The 23,885-nt window shown below is 38.3% G+C and overlaps 1 protein-coding gene across 2 annotated transcripts in view; it reads right to left on the bottom strand.

Moving 5' to 3' along the window:
* Positions 1-8,618, bottom strand: part of gnao1a (guanine nucleotide binding protein (G protein), alpha activating activity polypeptide O, a) — a 341,984-nt gene extending 333,366 nt beyond the window's left edge. Inside the window, exons 1-2 of one of the 2 annotated variants that reach the window (XM_028809389.2) lie at positions 8,125-8,618; positions 7,894-7,936 (exon numbers count right to left, since the gene is read on the bottom strand). In XM_028809389.2, coding sequence (XP_028665222.1) covers positions 7,894-7,936; positions 8,125-8,242 — 161 coding nt within the window. In that variant the 5' untranslated portion in view covers positions 8,243-8,618. The remainder of the gene's footprint in view (positions 1-7,893; positions 7,937-8,124) is intronic. The other variant, XM_028809388.2, reaches the window with a different exon arrangement.
* Between the last annotated feature and the right edge of the window lie 15,267 nt (positions 8,619-23,885).

Raw genomic sequence — 23,885 nt, 5'->3', positions numbered from 1 at the left:
TGTTGTTGTAGCTAATATATCGTGCACTTTTAGGAAGAGACGGATGAAATCCTTAGATCAACTTGAATTGGTACACAAAATGGGCACCTGGTGTTTGCTATCATTCTGATGTTATTAAGTGAAACTAATAACACTAAAACAGACAAAAATTGAAAAGGCCATTTTTGTCTCAAAAGTTTTTGTCCACGCTATTTATTACTTTCAGATCATTTTCTAAAAGATTGCCAAGTACAGTGAAACACCAAAAAAGCGTAAATCTTTTCTGTTCAGAAATGTGCAGTTTGTCAGCTGAGAGTGATGTTTGTTTGCCAAAAGCATGAGGAAAACCAAGAGCACCTGAAGAAAACACCAAACCTACCTAACTTCTTTGTTTGAACAGGTAATGTCAAACTGCTTTTTAAAAGTTATGAACGTGTATGAAGTAAGCCAAATTACTGAAAATATAGACTGGAAGTCCTGCCAAAATAAAAATAAATATGGCAAAATATTTAAGTGCTGCCCGATGCAGAGAAGTTTGGAAAGGACTAACCCCATGAGATCACAAACAGAATTATCACAACGATTGATAACCTAATATCAGCGCACTTGAAAATGTACATTTTCTCCAACTATATAAGACTCTTAATTTATACAAATTAAATTTACTGAGGTATACCATTTTAATATTACCATGTGTGTTCACCAGGGAAGGAAATATGCCGCTTGATGGAATAAGGGATTTGGAGATTAAACATAGTTGTTATGGCTTGTCACTACAGACAATTTTGCGTAAGCCAAAATACACTGAACAGAATCAAAATCAGAATCTTGTAGGCAAGAATCTAAAGCCAGCAACATTACATCTTAGAAATCACACTTGAAGGCTTTTGTTTTGGATCCATAATCTTGGACAACTGCACCTTTATACCATCTCATAAATAACGTTATGCACCACACTTAGCAACGTTAAATCAAGCTACTGAGGAAATGGTGTACCCATGAGCAACAGCATGGAGTAGTAACTTACTTACAATACTTACAACTTAAATAAATTACAATTGAAGAATCACATTCCTTGTCACAAAAAACCCAAATGGACATAAAGAGAGTTGCAAATGACAAAAGGCAAAGCAAAAATGAAATTATTGAAAATGACTACATCATAATATTGTTAGTTGAACTAGCTTAAAAAATACGTAAATATCTAATTTTCTGATTTTTTATGTTTTTTTTTCACCATAACATAATACATACCTTACAATTTAGTCTAACTTTCATTTAGAATGTCTCTCTGTCTATGTTTAGCACACATAAGTCAAGAACAGAATAGAGCAGCCACATCTCCTAAAATGTTCCTCTGATTCCTTAGCAAATAAGCAGCAAAGCCTGGCAAACTGATGACCATCAGCTGGGCAGTTGTTAGTTGGAAATTAAAATGACCATGAAGGACAGCAATATGGAGCAGAACAACAGTGGGCAGCACATCTCCACCCCTTCACTGCAAACGCATTTTTGAGAAAATTTCTTTGATTCATTGATGAGTTTGTTTGAGCAAGAACAACCAGCTTGGGATGTGCTGGTCGGCAAATTAAAATATCATGCGCACCAACTCAAATCTTTTTGCATTAGTTTCTTAAATTGTGGGGTACTTTTTTCATTTTGTGAGTTTTTTTGAAATTTATTTTTTGCTTATTCTTTGCATTTTTGTGTCATCTTCACAATGACGTAACTGTGTTGTGTTATGCTTTGAGTCTCTGGATGCTTTTCTGCTGCTGCAGAGCCATTGGTTATGCATCAGTTAATGGTGTGTCTAAAGCTGTGTTATTTAAGATCAAATGTGATGTAGTATGACATGTCACAACTTACTTATAAACTCAATGAAAGACCCTTCACAACAAGAAATAATTCAGGGTGGCAATGATTTCTGTTTGTGGTACGTAATATCGAAGTTTGCCTGTTTGATCAACCCCACCTTGTCCTATGTCTATGATCCCTGCTTGTGTCTAGACCTTTCCCTCCTGAGTAAATTAATTAATAAAGTCTTTCTCACTTGTTGAATACCCTTTTTCTAGTCAAATATAAAAGTACAAGAAGGGACAACAACAAGCTGCATAACAAATTATCATGAACATTTCCTGGTAAGAAATCAGCACGGTTTGGTTAACCTGGGACATGATAGTCACCAACTAATATAACAACGAAGGGATGCAATGTGGAGCAAAAGACGAGTGAGCAACACAAACCTACTGAAATTATTGAATTTATAAGTAAGACACCTCCAAGGTTTGCTTGATCCAAGAAGAATGATTTGGAATTAGCTTGCCAGTGGTGAAAACTACCATGGGAGAAAGTGATGCCAATTGAGCTAACAGCAACAACACAAAGAATAGCTAATTAACCTAAAATGCAGGTATATTGGGATATGTGAGGAAAAGTGTAGTACCCGGATAAAAACCCCAGCAAACACAGTAAATACATGCAAACTCCACATAGACAAGGTGATGAATTTGAATGCAAAATAATGATCCATCAGGCTATGAGCGCCACCCTGTATTATGTTCAGTTCAAGCTAACAATAAAAATTAGTTACTAATATTTTTAAGCAAAACCACACATAATAAGAGGGACCATTAATTACTTTTCATGTACAACAAAGTAAAAAGAAAAAATGACTTTCAAAACAACAAAACAATTTTTCTAACAAAAAACAAAGCTTCCATAATCCCACACCATCACTTTTCTTCTTTAAACACACATACTAAACAGTACATGACATTAGTCAAAATTTGGAAATAACTGAAAGAAAAAAAGATGAATTTATTTAGTTTGTAATGACTGATTGAGAACTGCTCTCAACAAGAAAACAACAAAACACTGCCACTCTGCTTTTCACTTACAGTAGGCTGTGAACAAAACTGTGATTAAAATGTCTGAGTATTTTTAACAAACTGCATAGTATAAAATAAAAGTTAGAAAACACACACAAACGGATTAAATACCGCAGTGATATGCAACATGTAGTTGCCATTGCATAAGTCAGATACTGCTTAGCTTGACTGAATGTGCTTTCTTATCCAGTATTACTGCACAACCCAGATGCACCTGAAGGGTTTAAAACACAGCAAGGTTCTTTTAAGGAAACTATTTAGTAAAGAACCACTCAGTGTGAAAACTCACAAACCATGTGTACTTGCAAGCCAGTAGGGCAATAGTACACCATGTATGTCCAATCATTTGCCAGAAATGGCCTGCTGGAACTCCTAGATTAAAGGGAAGGTGATTGAGAAAGTAGCCTGATACCTGCATGACATAATGGAGCTTGCCTTCACTAGATAAATGCATTATCAGTTTGTTGTATGGGTCCAGTGGGGATGAAACAGAGTCTCAATGGCAATTGTCAACTGAATTAATAAGAAGACCCCTTTCTATTACAGGGGAACATGACAGACTGCACCACATGTACTATTCCACTTGGTAAAATATGGAGAGGGAGCATCCTGGTACTTTCATTAAGAGTACAGGCAGCTCCACCATATTTGAAATTCCAACTTCTTTGAGGGCTTCTACACCCTCTATGCAGTCAGCCTCAGTTTACAAGGATAATCTGGAACACTCATTCTCGACTATCTCTGAATAAGAACTAGAGTGACAAGGAGTTTGGTGTTAATCTAGACACTGGAGTATGTAAATGGACATATTACATGACAGAACATGACAAGCTGGATGACTCAAGAGCCCAGGTGTGATAACATGTGAACGATTCACTAAAACTAAAATTGTAACTCACAAGGCTGGAGCTATAAGTGTCATACAAAAAGACACATTTGAAAATAAAAAAGATTGGCAGTCAGAGAGCACACCAGGAGAGTGTGAGCAAGAAATATTCACCATGTAATAGTAAATATATTGGCTACTGTTTTACCTTATATAGGCATAATTTTACTCTTTTGAATGAACTAGCATTTAGCAAAAAAGGCATATCATAACACTTCACCATATTTATCATCAAACCAAAGATAATAAATTATAATGTATTATTTTTTGTTTTACTATTTCAGTTAGAGCCTGGGTGGGTCTTTGTTGAATTTGGCTAGCTATTCTTTTTTCCTCTCCTGTCCTAATGAATTAAGAAAAATAGTGACTCCAAACTTGCCCCACATAACTGAGTGCACATGCGGGTGACCAGGCCTCCAGTGGACTGGCGCCCTGTCTGGAGTTTTTGGCACACCACAGCCTTGAACTGGATTAAGTGGGAAGGGAGGCATACAGTAAGTATGTTATCATCTTCTCTTATTTTCAAGCCAAATAGATAAATAGATTGTATGGTGTAACAATTGTTTGACTGTGCATATGACAATAAACTACAAAGTGACTCCCCATTGTCTATGTAAAGTGCTTTGAGTAGTTAGAAAAGCACTATATAAATGGAATTAATTACTATTAATAAAGCTAAAATATAATGTTTCTGTTTTCATTCATTGATGTGCATATAGCATAGTATACAGTATAAACAGTGAATTTATATGATGCAAATATATATGAATATATATTGCATTGTAGAAACAAACAGAAACATCCAGCCATCCATCCATTTTCCAACCCGCTGAATCCAAACAGGGTCACGGGGGTCTGCTGGAGCCAATCCCAGCCAACACAGGGCACAAGGCAGGAAACAATCCTGGGCAGGGTGCCAACCCACCGCAGGACACACACAAACACACACCAAGCACACACTAGGGCCAATGTAGAATCGCCAATCCACCTAACCTGCATGTCTTTGGACTGTGGGAGGAAACCGGAGCCCCCGGAGGAAACCCACGCAGACACGGGGAGAACATGCAAACTCCACGCAGGGAGGACCCGGGAATCGAACCCAGGTCCCCAGATCTCCCAACTGCGAGGCAGCAGCGCTACCCACTGCGCCACCGTGCCGCCCAAACAGAAACATGGTCTACAGTAAATTATGGTTAAATGTTTTTATGATTGGTAAAATGTATGCCTTCACATAAACATAATGATTATTTTTATATCATCTGAAACTAAAATCTCTTTTTCCTACAAATAATTACGCTAAGAGGCTTAATGTTTTATATGTTGATAGAACAGAGTCAAATATTGAATAAGATTTTTTTTTATGTGAAAAAGCTTATGATTAACACTTCACTTGAAAACTGTGCATTGAATTAGTTTAAAAATAAAAGCTATATTTTAACAGCCTGATAAGTGTTACATCTAACCCAATCATTTCTTGGGCTTTTTTTCCCATCACAGAGTATAAAGAATTCTGACGGTATCCTGGCAATAGTGGACACATGACTCAAACTTACCCAATTAGGTGATCAGTCCATGAAAGGACAGACACCCATGCACTCTCTAATAATAGGCTAATTCAGTATCTCCAGTTTACCAAAAAGCTCATCTTTCAACTGGAGGAAGAATTCAGAGACACCAGAAGAAACTCTTAGGATCACATGAAAAATCCACAAATTGAGCACGAACCATAAGTGACACTGGCTGATACTGGCAGTGCTATAAATGATATGACAATATCATTTTTTTATTACTTGAAATGACTTCAGAATAGTGAACAAAATGTAAGAAAGTACTGTGTACCATAATTCCAATATGCAGATGCAGTAATAAAATTACTATGCATATTGATAAATGCTGAAGCGAGGTCAAAGGTTGTTTATTCAAGCCATCTGATACATGCTAATCTAAAATCACGCTATATATATATATATATATATATATATATATATATATATATATATATATATACATTATATGAAATTCCTCTTTTAATGCAGTTTCCAGGTTCTGCCTACTAAGCGGATGTCTCATTACCAGCAGTGCCTTTTATCATCAAAACAACGCCCAAGATCTGCCATCCGGAAACTCTTTCAAATGCAGCAAATATCCAGTCTCCCTCGCGCGCTCTCTATCTCCCTCTGTAAATCTATCGTCAACCCAGAGCCGAAGAAAAACGAGCGCCTCCGAAAGCAGGCGAGACCGCGCGCACACACACTCTGCTGGGCGCTGTCCACCATAGATACCGCCTGAAATCTGCTCGCCCGTCAGGAGAGCCACTGGGCCCTTGCCTGCAGACCCACTGAACTCATTAACGTGTCATGTTATACCTAGCTACTGCACCAACGGAGAACAGAGAACTCGGAATAAAATGCCGAATATACCATAGTTAAGCGGCAAAATGGCACAAAAAGCAAAACGGCAGGAAGGGAGCGTCATACCCCATTCTCTCGTTATGTCAGGAGTGCAAGTTATTTCACTGATGCTTTAATATATAATCCGTGCTTTCATGTACATGCATTTTTTGCGAATTGTTTCTTTTTATGACGTTGGCTTCGGAGAAAATAAAAATAATAAAACATGTAATCATAACGCATTAGTAAATAGACGAGGATTTTAGTAAACACAAAAATAAAGAAAGCAATTAAGTAGTAAGCTAATATATTTAATCAGGTCTCAACGAACATATTTTGCAAATATGTCATATTTTCATACCTTTACAACTGGCAAATCAATCGAAACAGGTCCAATTTGAGCAGACATATATGGACTACTACACATTTACATCTGCTGTTAGGATGGATTCTCACATACACGAGAAAAGGCACAAAAACACAATGAGCTGAAGTAAATAAATTCACTTATGTAGCCTATTAATGTACGTATGTGTATACATACGAGAAGTTAATATATTAATATTATTCTTGATGATATCATAAGTATCATAAGCAAGAAAATTATAGTTATGTCTATATTTATCAATGCTTAATAAGGCCGTAGATGAAACCAACAGTGGGGTGTAACACATAAAAGCAGCTCTGCAATGAAGGAATGTTTTGAATATGTTAAAAACAGAATTGTCATATTCACTAAAATCATTATAATTGCTTGCTTAGTAGCTACTGGTTATCATGCAAGGTAGAATAATTATGGATAAAATATATGCTGAAAATGACTGCAAATAATTAGGCACACATTTAAAGTAGATACATACAGATGTTTGCGGATAGATAGATAGATAGATAGATAGATAGATAGATAGATAGATAGATAGATAGATAGATAGATAGATAGATAGATAGATAGATAGATAGATAGATAGATAGATAGATAGATAGTGTTGACCATAAAATAAAACTATGAATACAATATTGTTTGTATCCACAATAGGTGCAGAGAAAATGCCACAAATGGTTTCTAAAAACGGATGTGTTAATGTATTAGCATCTTTAATTGGTTATTACCACAGAAACTCCCTTACAAATTAATTGCCAGTGGAGGAGGGATGGGAATATACTGAAATCTTGTGAGGGGGCTTTTAAATAGCATTGAGTCCTGCATGTCTTAAATCCGTATTACAGTCAGATTTTTTAATAAATGCCAAAGAGCTAACCCGTCAACCTATCAGAGGAGATCAAACATAAAAACTGCAGTGCAAGGAGATAAAAGCCTGGCGTTAGACTCTAATTGACGGTGGTTCGTACAACTGGTCATTTTAATATTTCTTGTTCTTTTTTTCCCTTCGGTGTACACTTGAATACTCCACGCCACGCATACACCCGTCCATCCAGGACACGAAAATCAATCACAGTCAGATTGCACCGCTCGTTTCAGCACCGGCGCCGTGAACAGCACACTCGTCATATTACGTGAAGCAGGGCAGGCAGGTTTTCCTCCCTTTTCCATTTTCCTTATTTTGTGTAAATGCTCGTTTGGGAATAAACCACAAACTATTATCCATATAGACATCTGAACTCGATCGACGTTCAGATATACTCATTCCTTGATAAATATGGCGGACCTAAGCGTTAACAAACCAAGCCGAGGAGGAAAAAAATCACAGCCCATCTGAGAAGCAGAAAGGTGTCAAAGCGGAGCACTTACTTCATTTGCTTTACGATGGTGCTCTTTCCTGATTCCCCTGCCCCTGTAAGGAGAAAAGACAAAATAAAAGGGCCGTCAGTGGAATATTGTAAGGAGATAAAGGAGATTACACACCAAGAAGCAGCTGTGCCTAATGGATGCAGAGGGGCTGCTATCTCGCCCAGCGGATGGGGGGAGGAAGAGGCACGAAGAGCTGCATTTGGGGAAAAAGAATGGAGATATATAGCTCACCTAACAGGAGTAATTTTACATCCTTTGCCGCCGTTATACCGTCTTCTTTCAGGTTTTTCTCGATTGCCTTGCTCCTTTCCAAGGCGGCTCTCTCCTCAGCACTCAGTGTACATCCCATGGCGAACAGACCTCGGCTCTCTCTCTCCCGATATGTATTCAGGCAGCGCAGAAAAAACGAGCGATCCCCCTTCTCCTTCTTTCTCCTTTTCTATATTTTCCCTTCACCTCCTTCGTCGCTGTCGCTTCTTCCTTTCTTTTTTTCTGTCGAACTAACACATCAGAAGCACTATGAGGCTGCAGTCGGTCCGGGGCTAAGAGGGCTGGGCAAGCGCTCGGGGGTCGGTCTGCCGAAGTGTGCGGGCTGGGGGTCTCTAATGGGCGGCGGCGATGGCTGCGAACGATCGCATCGTTCAGCTGGTCACAATGGAGAGGAAAGAGGGAGAGTGCGCCAGGATCAGAGCTCGCTGGCTGGCTGGCTTGCCGACTGACGTCACGAGTGGAGCGAGCATGCGTGCTTGTTAAAGAACGCGCGCGCAACCCCGCGCTACTTCCAATGTGCACACGCAAAACGTCAGGGTTGCCTTAACTTTTTTACTTTGGTTTTCTTAATTTTGGAATTCCATTGCCTAAAGGAGTGAAATGATTAAAAAAGAAACCGAGACCATTTGATTTTGTAAAATACCTATTAATGGCAGAGGCCAAGCATGGAGCGCGGTTTCGTGCGCGTTGGAGTTGTCATATATGTGAGGTCTGCGTGCTTTCGCTCTGTTTACTCGACTAAGATCGCTGGCGATGTTAGACACGGATTTTGGTTAACCTTGTATAAGACACTCTCACACAGGTTCCATTTGGAATCCAATATTAAAACAATTCTGTATGTTCTTTATGTCCAAAGAAACCCATCCACACACGAGCAGAACGTCCAAAATCCAGACACCCAACTACCTTGGGCGGATTTCGAGCTGAGCCAGAACGTTAGATCACTGTGAACCCTGTATTAGGTTACAATTACATAAAAGTTTATAATCAGCATTCATTCTTTTTAGCTAATAAACAATCAGCTGTATTGGCTACGGGAAAACTAAATTAATGGATGCTATTTACAATATGTGTGAAACGAAAGAAATGTATGGGTACAATAATGACAGGTGGGCACAATTGTTGTGCATATGCAGCTCTGCTCTCCACGCAATATAATCCAGACAGTCGATTTAACGAACGAGGTTTAGCGCGATTACTCTTACACGCCTGGTTTTATATCTAGTCAAACATAATTGGGGAATAACGGGAGCTTTTTCCAATAAGTACTGTAAGTTCTGTTGACACACTTTAGTAGATTTAGTTTTAAATTTTCAGTTTTTGCCCATTAATCTTCACTCATTAACCGATAATGACAAAGTGAAATCATGTTTTAGAAAGGTTTGCAAATTTATTAAAAATCAAAAACTGAAATCTCTCATTCATGTAAGTATTCAAGCCCTTAATTCAGTATGTTGTAAGGAGCCCCTTCGGCAGCAATTACAGTATTGAGTCTTCTTGGGTAAGACTCTAGAAGTTTGGCAAACCTGGATTTTGGGTAGTTTATCCCATTCTTCCCAGCAGATCATATTAAGCTCTCTAAACTGCCTTCTTCAGGTCTATCCAGACATGTTATATAGGGCTTAAAACTGCACTTTGGCTTGGACAGTCAAACACAGTCAGAAACTTGTCCCAAGGCAACTCTATCATTGTCTTGGCAGTATACTCCGGGTCATTGTCGTGCTGAAAGGTGAACCGTCACCCCAGTCTGAGGTTGCATGCACTCTGTTTTAAGGACCTCTCTGTATTTGTCTGCATTCATCCTTCCCTTAATTCTGACCAGTCCCTCCACCCCTGTCACTGAGAAGCACCCCCCATAGTAAAATGTTGCTAACCACCATGGTATTAGGCAGGCAATGAGGAGTGTCTGGTCTTTGCCAGACATTGTGGTTGAAAGCCTGTGCAAAGAGCTCCATTTTGGTCTCACTAGACCAGAGAATCTTTTTTGTCATGGTCTCATAGTCCTTTAAATGCCATTTGGCAATTTCCAAGCAGGCTGTCATAAGTGCCTGATTCCTGGACTGCTGTTGATATGGTTGTCCTTTTGACAATATCTCCCATGTCAGCAGATGACTTCTGAAACTCTGTAAGATTGACCATTGGGTTCTTGATTTCCTCCATGACCAAGGACCTTCTTGCACAGTCAATCAGATTGGAAAGGTGACCAAATCTAGGAAGAGTCCTGGTGGTTCTAGACATCTTCCATTTCACAATTATCAATGCCACTGTGCTACTGGGAGCACTCAAATATTTAGAAATGGTTTAGGATATAGCAGGTTGGATAATGGATAGATGGATGGATGGTTTTATCTCCTTTCCCCGGTCCATGCGACTCCACAATTTTATTGTAGAGATTACAGATTGCTTCTTGGACTTCACTGCTTGGTCTTTGGCCTGATATCCAATGTGAATTGTGGGACCTTCTATACAAAAGTGTGTGACTTTCTCAGCGATGTCCAATATATTCAGGATTTCACAGGTGGACTCCAATCAAGTTGTAGAAACATCTCAAGAAGAGTTAAAGCAAACTGGATACACCAGACCACAACTGGAGTGCCACTGAAAAGGGTCTGAATACTTAAATAAATGAGAGATTTCTGTTTTCGATTTTTAATAAATATGAAAACATATTTTTACTTTGTCATTATGGGTGTAGATTGGAGGGTAACAATTGTAAATAGATTTAAAATAAAATGTAGAACACAATAAAGTGTGCAGAAAGTGAAGAGTTTTGAAATACATTCTGAATCCTCTGTGTTTATATTAACCCCATTTCCAGAAAAGTTGGGACATTTTCTAAAGTGCAATGAAAACAAAAATCTGTGCTATGTTAATTCACATGAACCTTTATTTAAATGACAAAAGCACAAAAAAAGAATTTCAGTAGTTTTACTGACCAACTTAATTGTATTTTGTACATTTGTAAATTTAGAAATTGATGGCTGCAGAACACTCAAGAAAAGTTGTCTACCATTGTGTTACATCACCATTCCTTTTAATAAAACTTTTTAATCATTTTGGAATTGTGGATAATAATTGTAGTAGTTTTGCAATTGAAAATTTTGTGCATTCTTACTTGATTTAAGACTTCAGCTGCTCAACAGTCTGTGGGCACAGAGGTCTGATTCTCCTCTTCACATTTTCAATAGGAGATACAGTAGATCTGGACTGGCAGTAGCACACACACACTCAGTGTCTATGAAACCACACTGTTATAGATCATGCAGATTGTGGTCTGGCATTGTCCTGATGAAATAAGTATGGACATCCCAGGAAGAGACTTCGCCTTGATGGCAACAGATGTCTCTCTAAAATCCTAACAAATGCCTCACAGCCAATAGTACCTTCACCTCCATGCAGCTCACCCATGCTGTGGGCACTGATCCACCTCCATACCATCACAGATGCTGGCTTTTCCACCTTTTGCTGATAACAATCTGGATGATCATTTTCATCTTTAGCACAGAGAACTCAATGCCCATTTTTCTTGCTGGACTCATCTGACCACAGCACACAGTTTCACAGTCTTTCGGTCCATGTGAGATGAGCTCAGGCCCAGAGAACTCACTGGCATTTCTACATACAGTTAATTGATGTATGCCTTCCTTCTTGCATAATATAGTTTCAAATTGCATTGAAATTGGATGTAGCAATGGAATGTGTTAAGTGGCAATGGTTTTCAGAAGTACTCCAGAGCCCAGGTGACTTTATTTGTCACAGTAACTTGATGGCTTCTGAAGCAGTGCCGCCTCAGGTCTCGAAGATCATGTGCATTCAACAGTGATTTCCAGCCTTGCCCTTTTACACACTGAGAGATCTCTGAATTCTCTGAGTCTTTTCACAATATTATGGACAGCACATGTTAAAACACCTAAATTCTCTGCAATCTTGCATTGAGAAATGTTCCTTTTGAACTGACTAACTACTGTAATTCTCTTACAACTTTTGGTACAAAGGGGTGAGCCACAACCCATCCTTGCTTGCAAAGACTGAGCCTTTGATGGATGCTACTTTTATACTCAATCACGATACCTTACCGGCTACCCATTAGCCTGCTTAATGTGGAGTCTTCCTGACCAGTGTTACTTGAATATCCTGTGCACTTTTCTGTCTTATTTTAACTTTGTCTCAACTTTTATTGAGTATGTTGCAGCCATCAAATTCAAAATTTGTGTATATTTAAAAAGTACAATTAAGTATGTCATTAAAACTACTGAAAATATTTTCTTTGTATTTTTTCAGTTAAATAAAGTTTCACGTGAATTAACATCACAGCTTTTTGTTTTTATTACATTTTAGAAAATATCCCAACTTTTCCGGAAAGGGTGTTTGAGTACTGCATGTATAGTCTTGTAATACTGGACTTATTTGTATGGAATGTTATTTGTTATTAAATTCAATAAAATCCAAAAAAAATTTATATGTACAGTATATACATATACTACACTGTAAAGTATATACACTGTGTACTCTAAACTATACATTGTACACTATACAACGTATAATACAGTATATACACTATACACTACACTATACACACTATATACGAAATATGCATTTTATAAGTAAATAAAGTCTTATGCTCTGTAATTTAAGGTTAAGTTGCTCTTCATTATTATAATGTGGTGTACAGTCTGCTTGCCTTGCCAGGTGTAATGCTCTGGGTGGCACAGCAGTTAGTATTACTTTGAGTAGTAAGAAAAGCGCTAAATAAATGTAAAGAATTATTATTATTATTATTATTATTATTATTATTATTATTATTATTATTGCTGCCTGACAGTTCTAGAGACTTGTGTTCAGTTTCTGGCCTGCTGCTTTTGGGACTAATTTTGTATATTTTCTGCAGGTCTTGTGTATGTTTTGATTTGGTGTGCTTGTTTCTTCCTAATTAAAAAAATGTAAATATTGGGTAAACCAGTGCATAACCCTATCCTGTGACGATTTGGTATTTTGTATTTCCCCTTAGTGCTGCTTTGACAGATCCCATTTTCCCTCATCTCTCCAATGGACTAAAAGGAATCCAAAAATGGATGGATGGACCTTTAAAAAATGTGTTTGTTTTTTCCTCTTTAAGTGACACACCAGACATCTGTGTTTTAAAGAGTGAAAATCAAATTCATTTTAAGCCTTCAATTTACTGTTACAGAACCTTTTATTTAATTCCAGTAGAACATAAGTGTTAAAGAAAGTTTCTGAGTGGCACAAACCCTCAGATGTCACTATTGGTTATGTTATGCTAATGTCGTATACTGTCTACTGTGATTTACACTATTGTCATGAAGCTTAACATTTTTCTGAAGAACACATTCTGCAAGAGTGAGAAAAATGAAGTTTATTGTGCCTTCTATTTGAACTTTGTGATTATATAAGGAGATCATTGCAGTTTTCATTAATATTGCTTGTCCCTTGTTCATTTTTATCAGGACACAAGTGACTGGGGGAAAGATGGGCTGATATATTACCTTTGTTATCCCCAACAAACTTCTGATTTGCAAACTTCATTGTTTTCTTGCATTGACTCTCTCAATATTTTCCAGGCTCTTCTAATTTTTGTTGGAGATTAGTGAACAAGGTATTTAAAATTACTAAATGTCTTGAACTAGTAAACCTGAATTTCATGCAGTGCATAGCCGTGCACCATTTACTTGGTCTTGATGGTCAGCCCAACCTGGTTAATGCTTTTTATGTATGATCATCTATGCAGTGCAGAGTTGATAAAAATGATATACAAAACTGAACTACTAAACAAACGTGAGAAAAAGATTCTCCAATAAATTTACAGGCTGTCACAGGAAGGAGGAGAGGATTGAATCGTATGTCATATGCCAGAAGTAAAGTGTCTTCAGGAGTAACTCCATAAGAAATGAATGAAAGGTGTTGAAGAAAACCTCCAAAAGCTGGGGGTGAGAGAACATTTAAGACTGGTGTAGGACAGAAGTGCATGGAGGAGGGTGGTGGAAGAGGCCTCAATTCTACAAGGGCTTTACCATTGTGAAACAGTAGTTATACCGGACAACAGTTTTTTCAGAAGTTTTGCTTCCTGAAAACACTTTGGTGAATGTGACAGATAGATTCAAGCTGAACACATGATTTTAAATTGACTATTTCACATTTGGAGAAACATGACATTAACGTTTATTGAATTTTGCATGTTTAACCACTTATTGATGCCCTGAGCTAAAATGTTTTGCTTCTGTTTTCAAAGTACTCAGCATCTAATGTTTCAAATTTCAGTGTCCAACATTGACAGCTTCAACTTGCCCTGATACTGCTTGTCCATCATTGCAATTTTCTGGTGAAACCTTTCACCATGATTGTCACTGACTGCACCAAGGTTAGTCAGGTAAATGTTAATGCAGATAAAGAAACTTTATATTCATAGGTCTGAATTGCAATCTGATTATTTGGATGGTTAACTACCAGGTAACACTTGTGGTTGGCCGGCCAGTCGGCTAACATACTCCACATCCTCTCAGCTGTGAGAAGGAGATCATAGATATGTGATACACTACCTGCCAAATGCTGACTGGCCAACCAAACACAAGCATTAGCTGGTAGGTAACCATCCAAATAATCAGATTGCGATTCAGACCTATGAATGTAATACTCCGATCTTCACCCTGCCAAGTAAGCAAACCAGCCACTGTGGTGCAATGTCAGAGGCTTTCACTTAAGCACTGACATCCAAAGTTCAATCCCCGTAAGGCAGGTATTGTATCACATATTTATATAAATTGTAAGAAAATAGACAGGTTTGGGGATTCACCTTGTATATTGTCAACAGCAATTATCTCTCATAAAAAAAATACCAGAGTAACGGCTGGTGTGGAGTCCAAAACGGGACTGACTCGTAAGATGAAGTGGATGGGTTTTATAGGTGCTGAGCAGGAAGAGGCGGGTCCATGAGGGATGGGGAGGAAATGAGGTCAGCAGGGAGGCGTGATCAGAAAGGGCGTGCGGGAGCTGGAAGTGTTTTAGTTGGGCTTCCCTTCTGGCGATCTGTAGGAGAGTGAGAAGAGACATTAGTGCACTTTGTCAATCCCTGACTTTTGTGTAATAATATATATATATTTTTTTTAACCACGATTAATCGCAGACAATCACAACAATCACATTGTTATGTGCAAAATTCAATAATGAACTCAAAAGTAGTGTATTGCGTGTATTTGGTTTGCAAGCACTTTAAACAAATAAGGTGTTTTTTAACAGCAGTATTCCCTTTACATAGTAGCAGTTAAAATATCTATTGTAAATATCATCTTAAACATTAATGTAATCAAATCAAATATAAAACAAAGCTATTTGCCACTGCCAGGGCATTAACGATTTATCTAGTTTGTTATAGAAAACAAGTTACCTCAGATTCCAGAGCCACAATCACAACATTATAACAGGTACCTTCTTAGCAACAGCAAGTTAACATTTCTAAATATGTTTTCTTTTTTAACTGAATAGATACCAGCAGAAACATTTTCTTTAATCAGAGAGCAGCATAAACAGTCTATTTTCAGTAGCAACTCTTTGAGGGATAATATTTTTCCAAAAAAACTCAGTTTTCTGAAAAGCACACAAAGCAATGGTTTCACACAATAAATCAACATAAAAAAGCCTGTTGCTGCCTGTTATGCCTGCTGCCGACGTCTGTTTGCAGTTTGCAGCAGCAGCGGCTACGCAGAGCCAGCAGTCACATTTCTGCTCGATGGCCAGCAGGAATGCATGGTGGGCTGGCTGCATGGCTGTCCCAGTGAGACAGGTGCGTGGGGGTGGCAGTTGCAGTGAGACGCACTATGGTCTGTCCTCCCAGGCGAACGTTGCCATAGGTGCATCAGCTACACAAATGTGTTCAGTACCTCAATCAGCTGGGGACCGATCAGCTGATGCCGGTACCTCATTTTCGTTTTCAATATACATCTCCAGATCACTTGCATCAAAATCTGACAAATCTGAGTAAAACAAATCAGAGTCCAATTCAGTGATAATACGAAAAAAGACTTCCATGGATTAAGCGCTATATAAATGTAATGAATTATTATTATTATTATTATTTTACTTTGAGCATTCACTTTGGTATCTCTCCACATACCATTTTAGAAGCTGTTTGCTCTTCGCTACTCATGCACACGCAGGGAATCGAGGTCAAATCAACAAAGCGAACTTTTTTTCTAGCAAAAGCGTATCGAAAAGCGCTGTAACAAGAAGATCACTGATCTCTATCGATCGCTAGCGAGACTAAAGCTTTCAAAATAATAATAATAAGAAAAACTGCGTTAACAGGTGAGAAAATAATTGTCGCGTTAATTAATTAATGCATTAATATGATAATATCACGTTAACTTGCCCAACCCTAATATATATATATATATTCACGGCATTCGTAGTCTGTGTCACAATCTGATTGTATGGGTGGTTACCTACCAGGTAACGCTTGTGGTTGGCCAGCAATCTGCTAACATCCGCCACGAAACACGTGTCGCGTACTCTTTGCATTTATTTGACAGTAAACTATTTCAACCATTCTATGATCTGCTCCTCACAAACTGAGGGCACCGTGGCGGATGTTAGCAGATTGCTGGCCAACCACAAGCGTTACCTGGTAGGTAACCACCCATACAATCAGATTGTGACACAGACTACGAATGCCGTGAATGTAATTACCCCGATCTACATGCTGTCAAATAAACGAACCACACGCCGTGGCGCAACGTTAGGGGCATTGCCTCTGGCGCTGACGTCCGAGGTTCGATTCCCGAGAGGGAGTGCAGTGGAGTGTGTATGCCTGATGAGCCCAGAATGAGGGCGAAACACGTATCGCGTACTCTTTGCATTTATTTGACAGTAAACTATTTCAACCATATATATATATATATATATTTAATGTGTTTTATATGCAGCTTCTTCCTGCCCTATTTGCAGATCTTTGAACCGCTTCTCATTAATGACACATCTGATTTGTGGATTAACAAAAAAGTCTTTCGTGGAGACATCAGTCTCAAATATTATAGTCTTCACCTTCCTTGTTCTTCACTTACACAAACTGTTTCATCAGTCCAAGTTTTATATGTACAGTAGAAGAGGCAAAAATATCTTTTTTGGGTTGACAAGTGGCTTATGTGGCACATTTTTTTGCCCTGGAATAAAATGCTTATGGAGCAGCTACTTCTTTTTAGGGTTAGTCCTTCCTTAAAAAGCTACTTTCATCGTGCATTTTATTTAAAACCTGAACATTAATATTACCACTGTGGCATCTTAAATAGCATTTGTGAACAGATAGATTGATAGACAACCTAAAGGTACCTGAAGGGTTTAAATACAGCAAGGTTCTTTAAGGAAAATAGCTAGTAAAGAACCACTCAGGTGAAAACTCACAAATCATGTGTACTTGCAAGCCAGTAGGGCAATAGTACACCATGCATATCCAATCATTTGCGTGAAATGGCCTGCTGGAACTCCTGGATTAAAGGGAAGGTTTTTGAGAAAGTGGCCTGATACCTGCATGACATAATGGAGCTTGCCTTCACTAGATAAATGCATTATCAGTTTGTTGTATGGGTCCAGTGGGGATGAAACAGAGTCTCAATGGCAATTGTCAACTGAATTAATAAGAAGACCCCTTTCTATTACAGGGGAACATGACAGACTGCAACACATGTACTATTCCACTTGGTAAAATATGGAATGGGAGCATACTGGTACTTTCAATAAGAGTACAGGTAGCTCCACCATATTTGAAATTCCAACTTCTTTGAGGGCTTCTACACCCTCTATGCAGTCAGCCTCAGTCTACAAGGATAATCTGGAACACTCATTCTCGACTATCTCTGAATAAGAACTAGAGTGACAAGGAGTTCGGTGTTCATCTAGACACTGGACTATGTAAATGGACATAGTACATGACAGAACATGATAAGCTGGATGACTCAAGAGCCCAGGTGTGATAACATGTGAACGATTCACTAAAACCAAAATTTTAACACACAAGGCTGGAGCTATAAGTGTTATACAAAAAGTCACATTTGAAAATAAAAAAGATTGGCAATCAGAGAGCACACCAGGAGAGTTTGAGCAAGAAATATGCACCATGTAACAGTAAAGATCTTGGCTACTGTTTTACCTTATGTAGGCATAATTTTAATCTTTTGAATGAACTAGTATTTAGCAAAAAGGCATAGCATAACACTTCACCTTATTTATCATCAAACCAAAGATAATAAATTATAATGTATTATTTTTTGTTTTACTATTTCAGTTAGAGCCTGGGTGGGTCTTTGTTGAATTTGGCTAGCTATTCTGCTTTCCTCTCCAGTCCTAATGAATTAGGAAAAACGGTGACTCCAAACTTGCCCCATTTAACTGCGGGTGACCAGGCCTCCAGTAGAATGGCGCCCTCTCCGGATATGTAGAGGCACCACAGCGTTGAACTGGATTAAGTGGAAAGGGAGGCATGGATGAGCTACACATATGGTAAATATGTTATCATCTTCTCTTATTTTCAATCCATATAGATAGATAGATAGATAGATAGATAGATAGATAGATAGATAGATAGATAGATAGATAGATAGATAGATAGATAGATAGATAGATAGATAGATAGGTAATGCTTTAATTGTACTGTCGTACATGGCTGGGGGTCAGATCCGGCCGGGACGCCTGAAAGGACTGGGTTGTGGCATATTTGTCCTCCGGGCCATGAGGGGGCAACCGCCCTGGAGTAGAAGAGGCCCACGGAAGGGGAGCAGGGAGGCTCAAGACCGTTGGGGCCTCAGGTCACCGCCAGGGGGCGCCCCGAGCCTCATGGAGCCCGGGACTTATTCGCTTCCGCCACACCCATGGAGGACAATCCTTCCAGGGTCACCCAGAGTGCTTCCGGGTGCTCTCCTGACTCTTCCGCCACACCAGGAAGTGACGTCAGGTAGAGCAGCTGGAGCTCATCTGGGTGAGAATAAAAGGGGCCGCCTCCCTCCAATCAACGAGCTGGAGTCGGGAGCAGGAGCGGGACGAAGCTCCTGGAAAGAGGAGACAGGTGGCCCAGGGACGGGGAGAGAGAAGGCCCAGGAGAAAGGTGACTGGGGCTAGAAGCACATTGTGAGTTGTGCAGGACTGAGTTTGTGTTGTGTGGAGAAGAAAATAAAAGCATGAGTTTGATAAAGATGTGGTCTCCGACTGATGGTGTCCGGGCAAATATCACAGTACCAAGAGGGAAATTTTAAAAATTATAGAAACTCAAGAAAAATTCTAACAGACAACATTCATCCAACTACTTTTATGTCTGTTATTTTCATGCCAGTGGCCTGTCCTGCAGTAGTGGGTATAATCAACTAATTTTATGTAGTACCTTTCACAGCAAACACAATCAAGAGGCACTTAAATAAGCAAGGAGTAAAGTAAAAACCATTCTGTTGAAGAGCTTCAATAAACAAATGCCATATAATTTTTTTATATTCCTACAGTTTACCACAAGCGGAATTGAGTGATTTCATCAGGTTCATTTCATGGGCCAGCATTAAGATTGAATCTCTGATTTTGCACTGCCCTCCCAAGTTAAATAATATAATCTTCTCTTGCCATTATGAAATTTAAGACAAAAGTGCCTTCACTAGAAGCTTTAACTCTAAGTGTCCATTCATAAAACAAATGTATTTATTGCACTTATTATATTACAAACCGTCCATCAGACAATATTCAGCCTTTGTTGTGATGTCTACATTTATCTGATAAATCTGAGATATCTGTGCCTGCTTTCATTAAAAGGGCACTTAAAGGGTATGTTGCTGAAGCACTGCATTTCTGCATTGTCCCCAAAATAATAATATTGCTGCCCCGAATGTTAAACATGATTTAATAGATAGTAAAGAGGGAATGATAGTCACCAGCCATATAATAAGCCTTAGAATATTTCAGCTGCACTCTGTTTAAAAGTAAATGCTTTCAACTAACAAAATCTGAACTCTCTTTCTCTAAAAGGATTATTAGAGACACTAACTGATATATACTCTACTAGGATATCAAGGCAGATGATTACATCCAAACCAAAGGCTAAATGTACAAGCAAACTTTATTCCAGAATTCATTACATATAATGCATTAATAAGAGCAGATGACACCGTCCTAGCTTAGCCTGCACAGCCTCTTTTGATGGTAGAGAAATTCCCTGGCAATCCCAAGACTGTTGGTGGGGCTGTGGCAATTGTTACCAAATCACAAGATTGCTGGTTCAATACCACCCTATGGTTCAGTGTGTGACCCTGAAGAAGTCATGTAACCTGCTAGGACTGAATTTATAAAAATCTATCTATCTATCTATCTATCTATCTATCTATCTATCTATCTATCTATCTATCTATCTATCTATCTATCTATCTATCTATCTATCTATCTATCTATCTATCTATCTATCTATCTATCATGAAGAGATAACAGAGAATGTGTTATCAAGAATAAAACTATTACATATTGAACTTGATTGAAAGAAATAGACAGGGCATGACACGTACACCGTGTTGACAGTCTATTCCCATGTGGTTTGGCTTTGCTTATCCTTCTGCTGTCTATATTCCCCACTTTCTCTATTTGTTAGGTCCAGAAAATAAACTTAGTGAGCAATGGAGTGTAGCCATCCAAACTTCAAGACATTTCTTTACAGGTCAATAAACATGGCCTTCTTACCAGCTTGGGCTGAAGTTTCTTTCAGTTCTGCTTCAAATCAATGTATTTTTATGGTAGTTGGGGTGCATGTTAATGAGTCATTAATGATTATTGTTATTATTAGTCTATCCCAGCAAGCATCAAGCACAAGGCAGAAATATGTCATCATTATTATTATTAGTGAAACACATGGACCTACAATCCTAAAATAAAATGGTACAAAAGCTAGATATAAACAACAATAAACTCTCCGCCTGTTGTTTACAAATGTAAGAAATTACACTTGACTATAAATTCTGAACAATTATGTAACTGGAGGATTATCGGTAGATGGACTAGTATTAACTTTGCTCTAATTAAATAAACTTTTGTGACCACCAGGTTGCTGGTACTTAAAAGTTTTTTTTGAATTGCCAGAAAAGATCAGGTCATTAGCGTTCGATTAAGACAAAGATCAAGGTTCTTGCCACATCACATGACAGATGGATAGACACTGCTATTTTTTAATGTAGATTATTATTATTATAGTTGCCATTACCATTGTTGTTGTGCAAACATCATAGGAACAAAAACGAAAGTGATCATAAAAGCTTGGACTGTGTCACCAGCCTCCCATCTCAGTGAGGAATGTGAACCTTGAAATGAGGTGCAGCAGTCATTTTAAATTAGTATAAATTCTTCAAAAGGACTTTCCTATGCAGCTAACTATAAAGACCGATCCACCCTGGACACTCAGAAATCATATTAAATTGAGCAGAAAGCAGCTCTTTATTTGTTTTGATGTACTGTACCTGAAAAATTGTATGTTGGATAAGACAATTTTAGTATTAAACAAAAACAAATCCATCCTGTTACAGTTACCTGAGCAATATTTATTTTACATAAATGTTATTTTTTTTATTTTACATATTTATTTTTAATGTTGGATGGGACAGCACTCTGAGCATATATTGCTATTCTTAGTACTGGGTGGCATGCTGGATCAACACCTATCCTGAATGAAATTCTTCTTTGAGTATTGATTTAATAAGAACTATTTTACTGGTATGCTAAACTAGCGAATACCTTTAAACACAAAGTGTGCACACAGAAGGAAATTGGAAATGTGTCAGTGTATTTGTGGCAGTGAAGTGTTTTTGTTTGGACTTGTATTTGAGCGGTGTGTAATATGTGGGCCTACCTCTTTAAGAGTATTACACAGAGTGTTATGCGGTTGATGCAGATAGGAAGGAGTGAAGAATCCACATGCTTTAATGTAAAACAGACTGTATGTTTTGGTTCAAGAGAGGTGGGTACATGCTATGTAATCTGTGGGGACAAGCCTCAGTAAATTCATGCTTCCTGTTCCTGTTGCCATTGCCTGCAAGATGTTGTACTGTTCTGATATTAATTCTTTATCTCAGGGAGGCAGGGTGTCACAGTTGTAAGCATGGCTGCCTCACATCTCAGGTCACTATTTGGCCACTATAATCAGTCCAGCATAACTGGCAGACATCTCCCTAGCCATCAGGGACACTTAGAAGACCACTGCAATGATTATAATGGACTCAAAGTTCTGTATCTTCTTCCCCAATGACTTCAATGCATTTTGTCAAGTCCAGCGAAGTTCCCAAATATTTCCTTACCTTGAGGTAAAGCAAATTCAGTGGGGTTCACTCATCACTAATGATGGTGACTATGATAATTATGATTATTACTTTTATTATTATTGTGGAGTTTGCATGTCTACTTCTGTTTTCATAAGGACACTCCAACTTTCTTCCTGTATAAAAAAATGCTCAAGTTATGTTGATTCACAATTCTAAATGAGGCCCATTAGTATGAATGGGTTCTGTGTTAGACCTGTGTCGCAACTAGGGTTGGTTCTAGCCTAATGCTGTCAGGATAAATACAATCCCCCCACACAGCACTGATCTTAATTAGTCAGATTTCACAATGTTATGTTACAGCCATACTAATGAACTTCACATTTATGGACAGAATAAGTGTCCAAGAACTCCACAGCAAAAGGTTCAAATTTTCGTCTAGAGTTTATATGAAGTTTTGACTTTCTTTTCATGTCTGGTTTTCTCTTGTCTTCCTCATACATCCCAAAGATATACAATTGAGTTAACTGATTATTTTAAACTGAGTGAGTATGGACGTGCCATGTCCATCAAGGACTTAGGCATAAACTTTGGTTTTCAGCAACCATATAATGACATATATGAGGTTAATTGAATAGGTATGAATAGGTATATTAAATAATGACATCAATAATAAAAATAACATTTTCCAAATCACCCAATTCAGCCAAACACCAGGGACAGTAGTGTCAGCAGTTCACCTAACCTTCATGTCTTTGGACAGTAGGAGGAAACCAGAGCACCCGGAGGAAACCCACACAGACATGGGGAGAACATGCAGGGAGGACCTGGCACATGAACCCTGGTCTCCTTACTGTGAGGGAGCAACATTACCTCTGCATCATCTCTGCCTCCCAAAGTTAATTTCTATGAAATAATTCTCACAAGGCTTCTGATTTTCTAAACACTTGTTACATTTAATAGGCGAAGCAGAGCTGAAATAATTTACTTGACTTTGTATAGAATGATTTTTTAATAGTGACTTTTTAACAGCCTTAACTCATTCATAATTGTGCAGACTTTTACAGGTGGGGAAATCCATTAGACAAGTCTGCATTGAAAATACTCCGCAGCCACCCCTCATCTTTAGCTCTTACACACAACTGGCTATTTCAGTAATGCTCAAAGCTGATTTCCGTCATGTAGTCAGACACCTCTGTAATTAACAACTTGTAAAGAACTTTACTTGCTCATTTACATGAAACATAAACCTATAAGTGGGTTCTATAAATAATCAAGTATTAAAGCTTGAGTATTAACTGTTGAGGTCCCTGGTCTCTGCTTCTGAAATTTTCTTTCCTTTATTAGCATTTCTGCCATTTTCTGTGGTGTTCTTTTCAGTGCTAGCGAGGTATTAGAATATGAATTACTAGTAACACAGACAATCAGATCGAGAGACTTAAATTCAAA

The sequence above is a fragment of the Erpetoichthys calabaricus genome, chromosome 9 (genome assembly GCF_900747795.2).
Source record: "Erpetoichthys calabaricus chromosome 9, fErpCal1.3, whole genome shotgun sequence".
Taxonomy (NCBI): Eukaryota; Metazoa; Chordata; class Cladistia; order Polypteriformes; family Polypteridae; genus Erpetoichthys; species Erpetoichthys calabaricus.
This window is presented reverse-complemented; position numbering and strand designations above follow the sequence as displayed.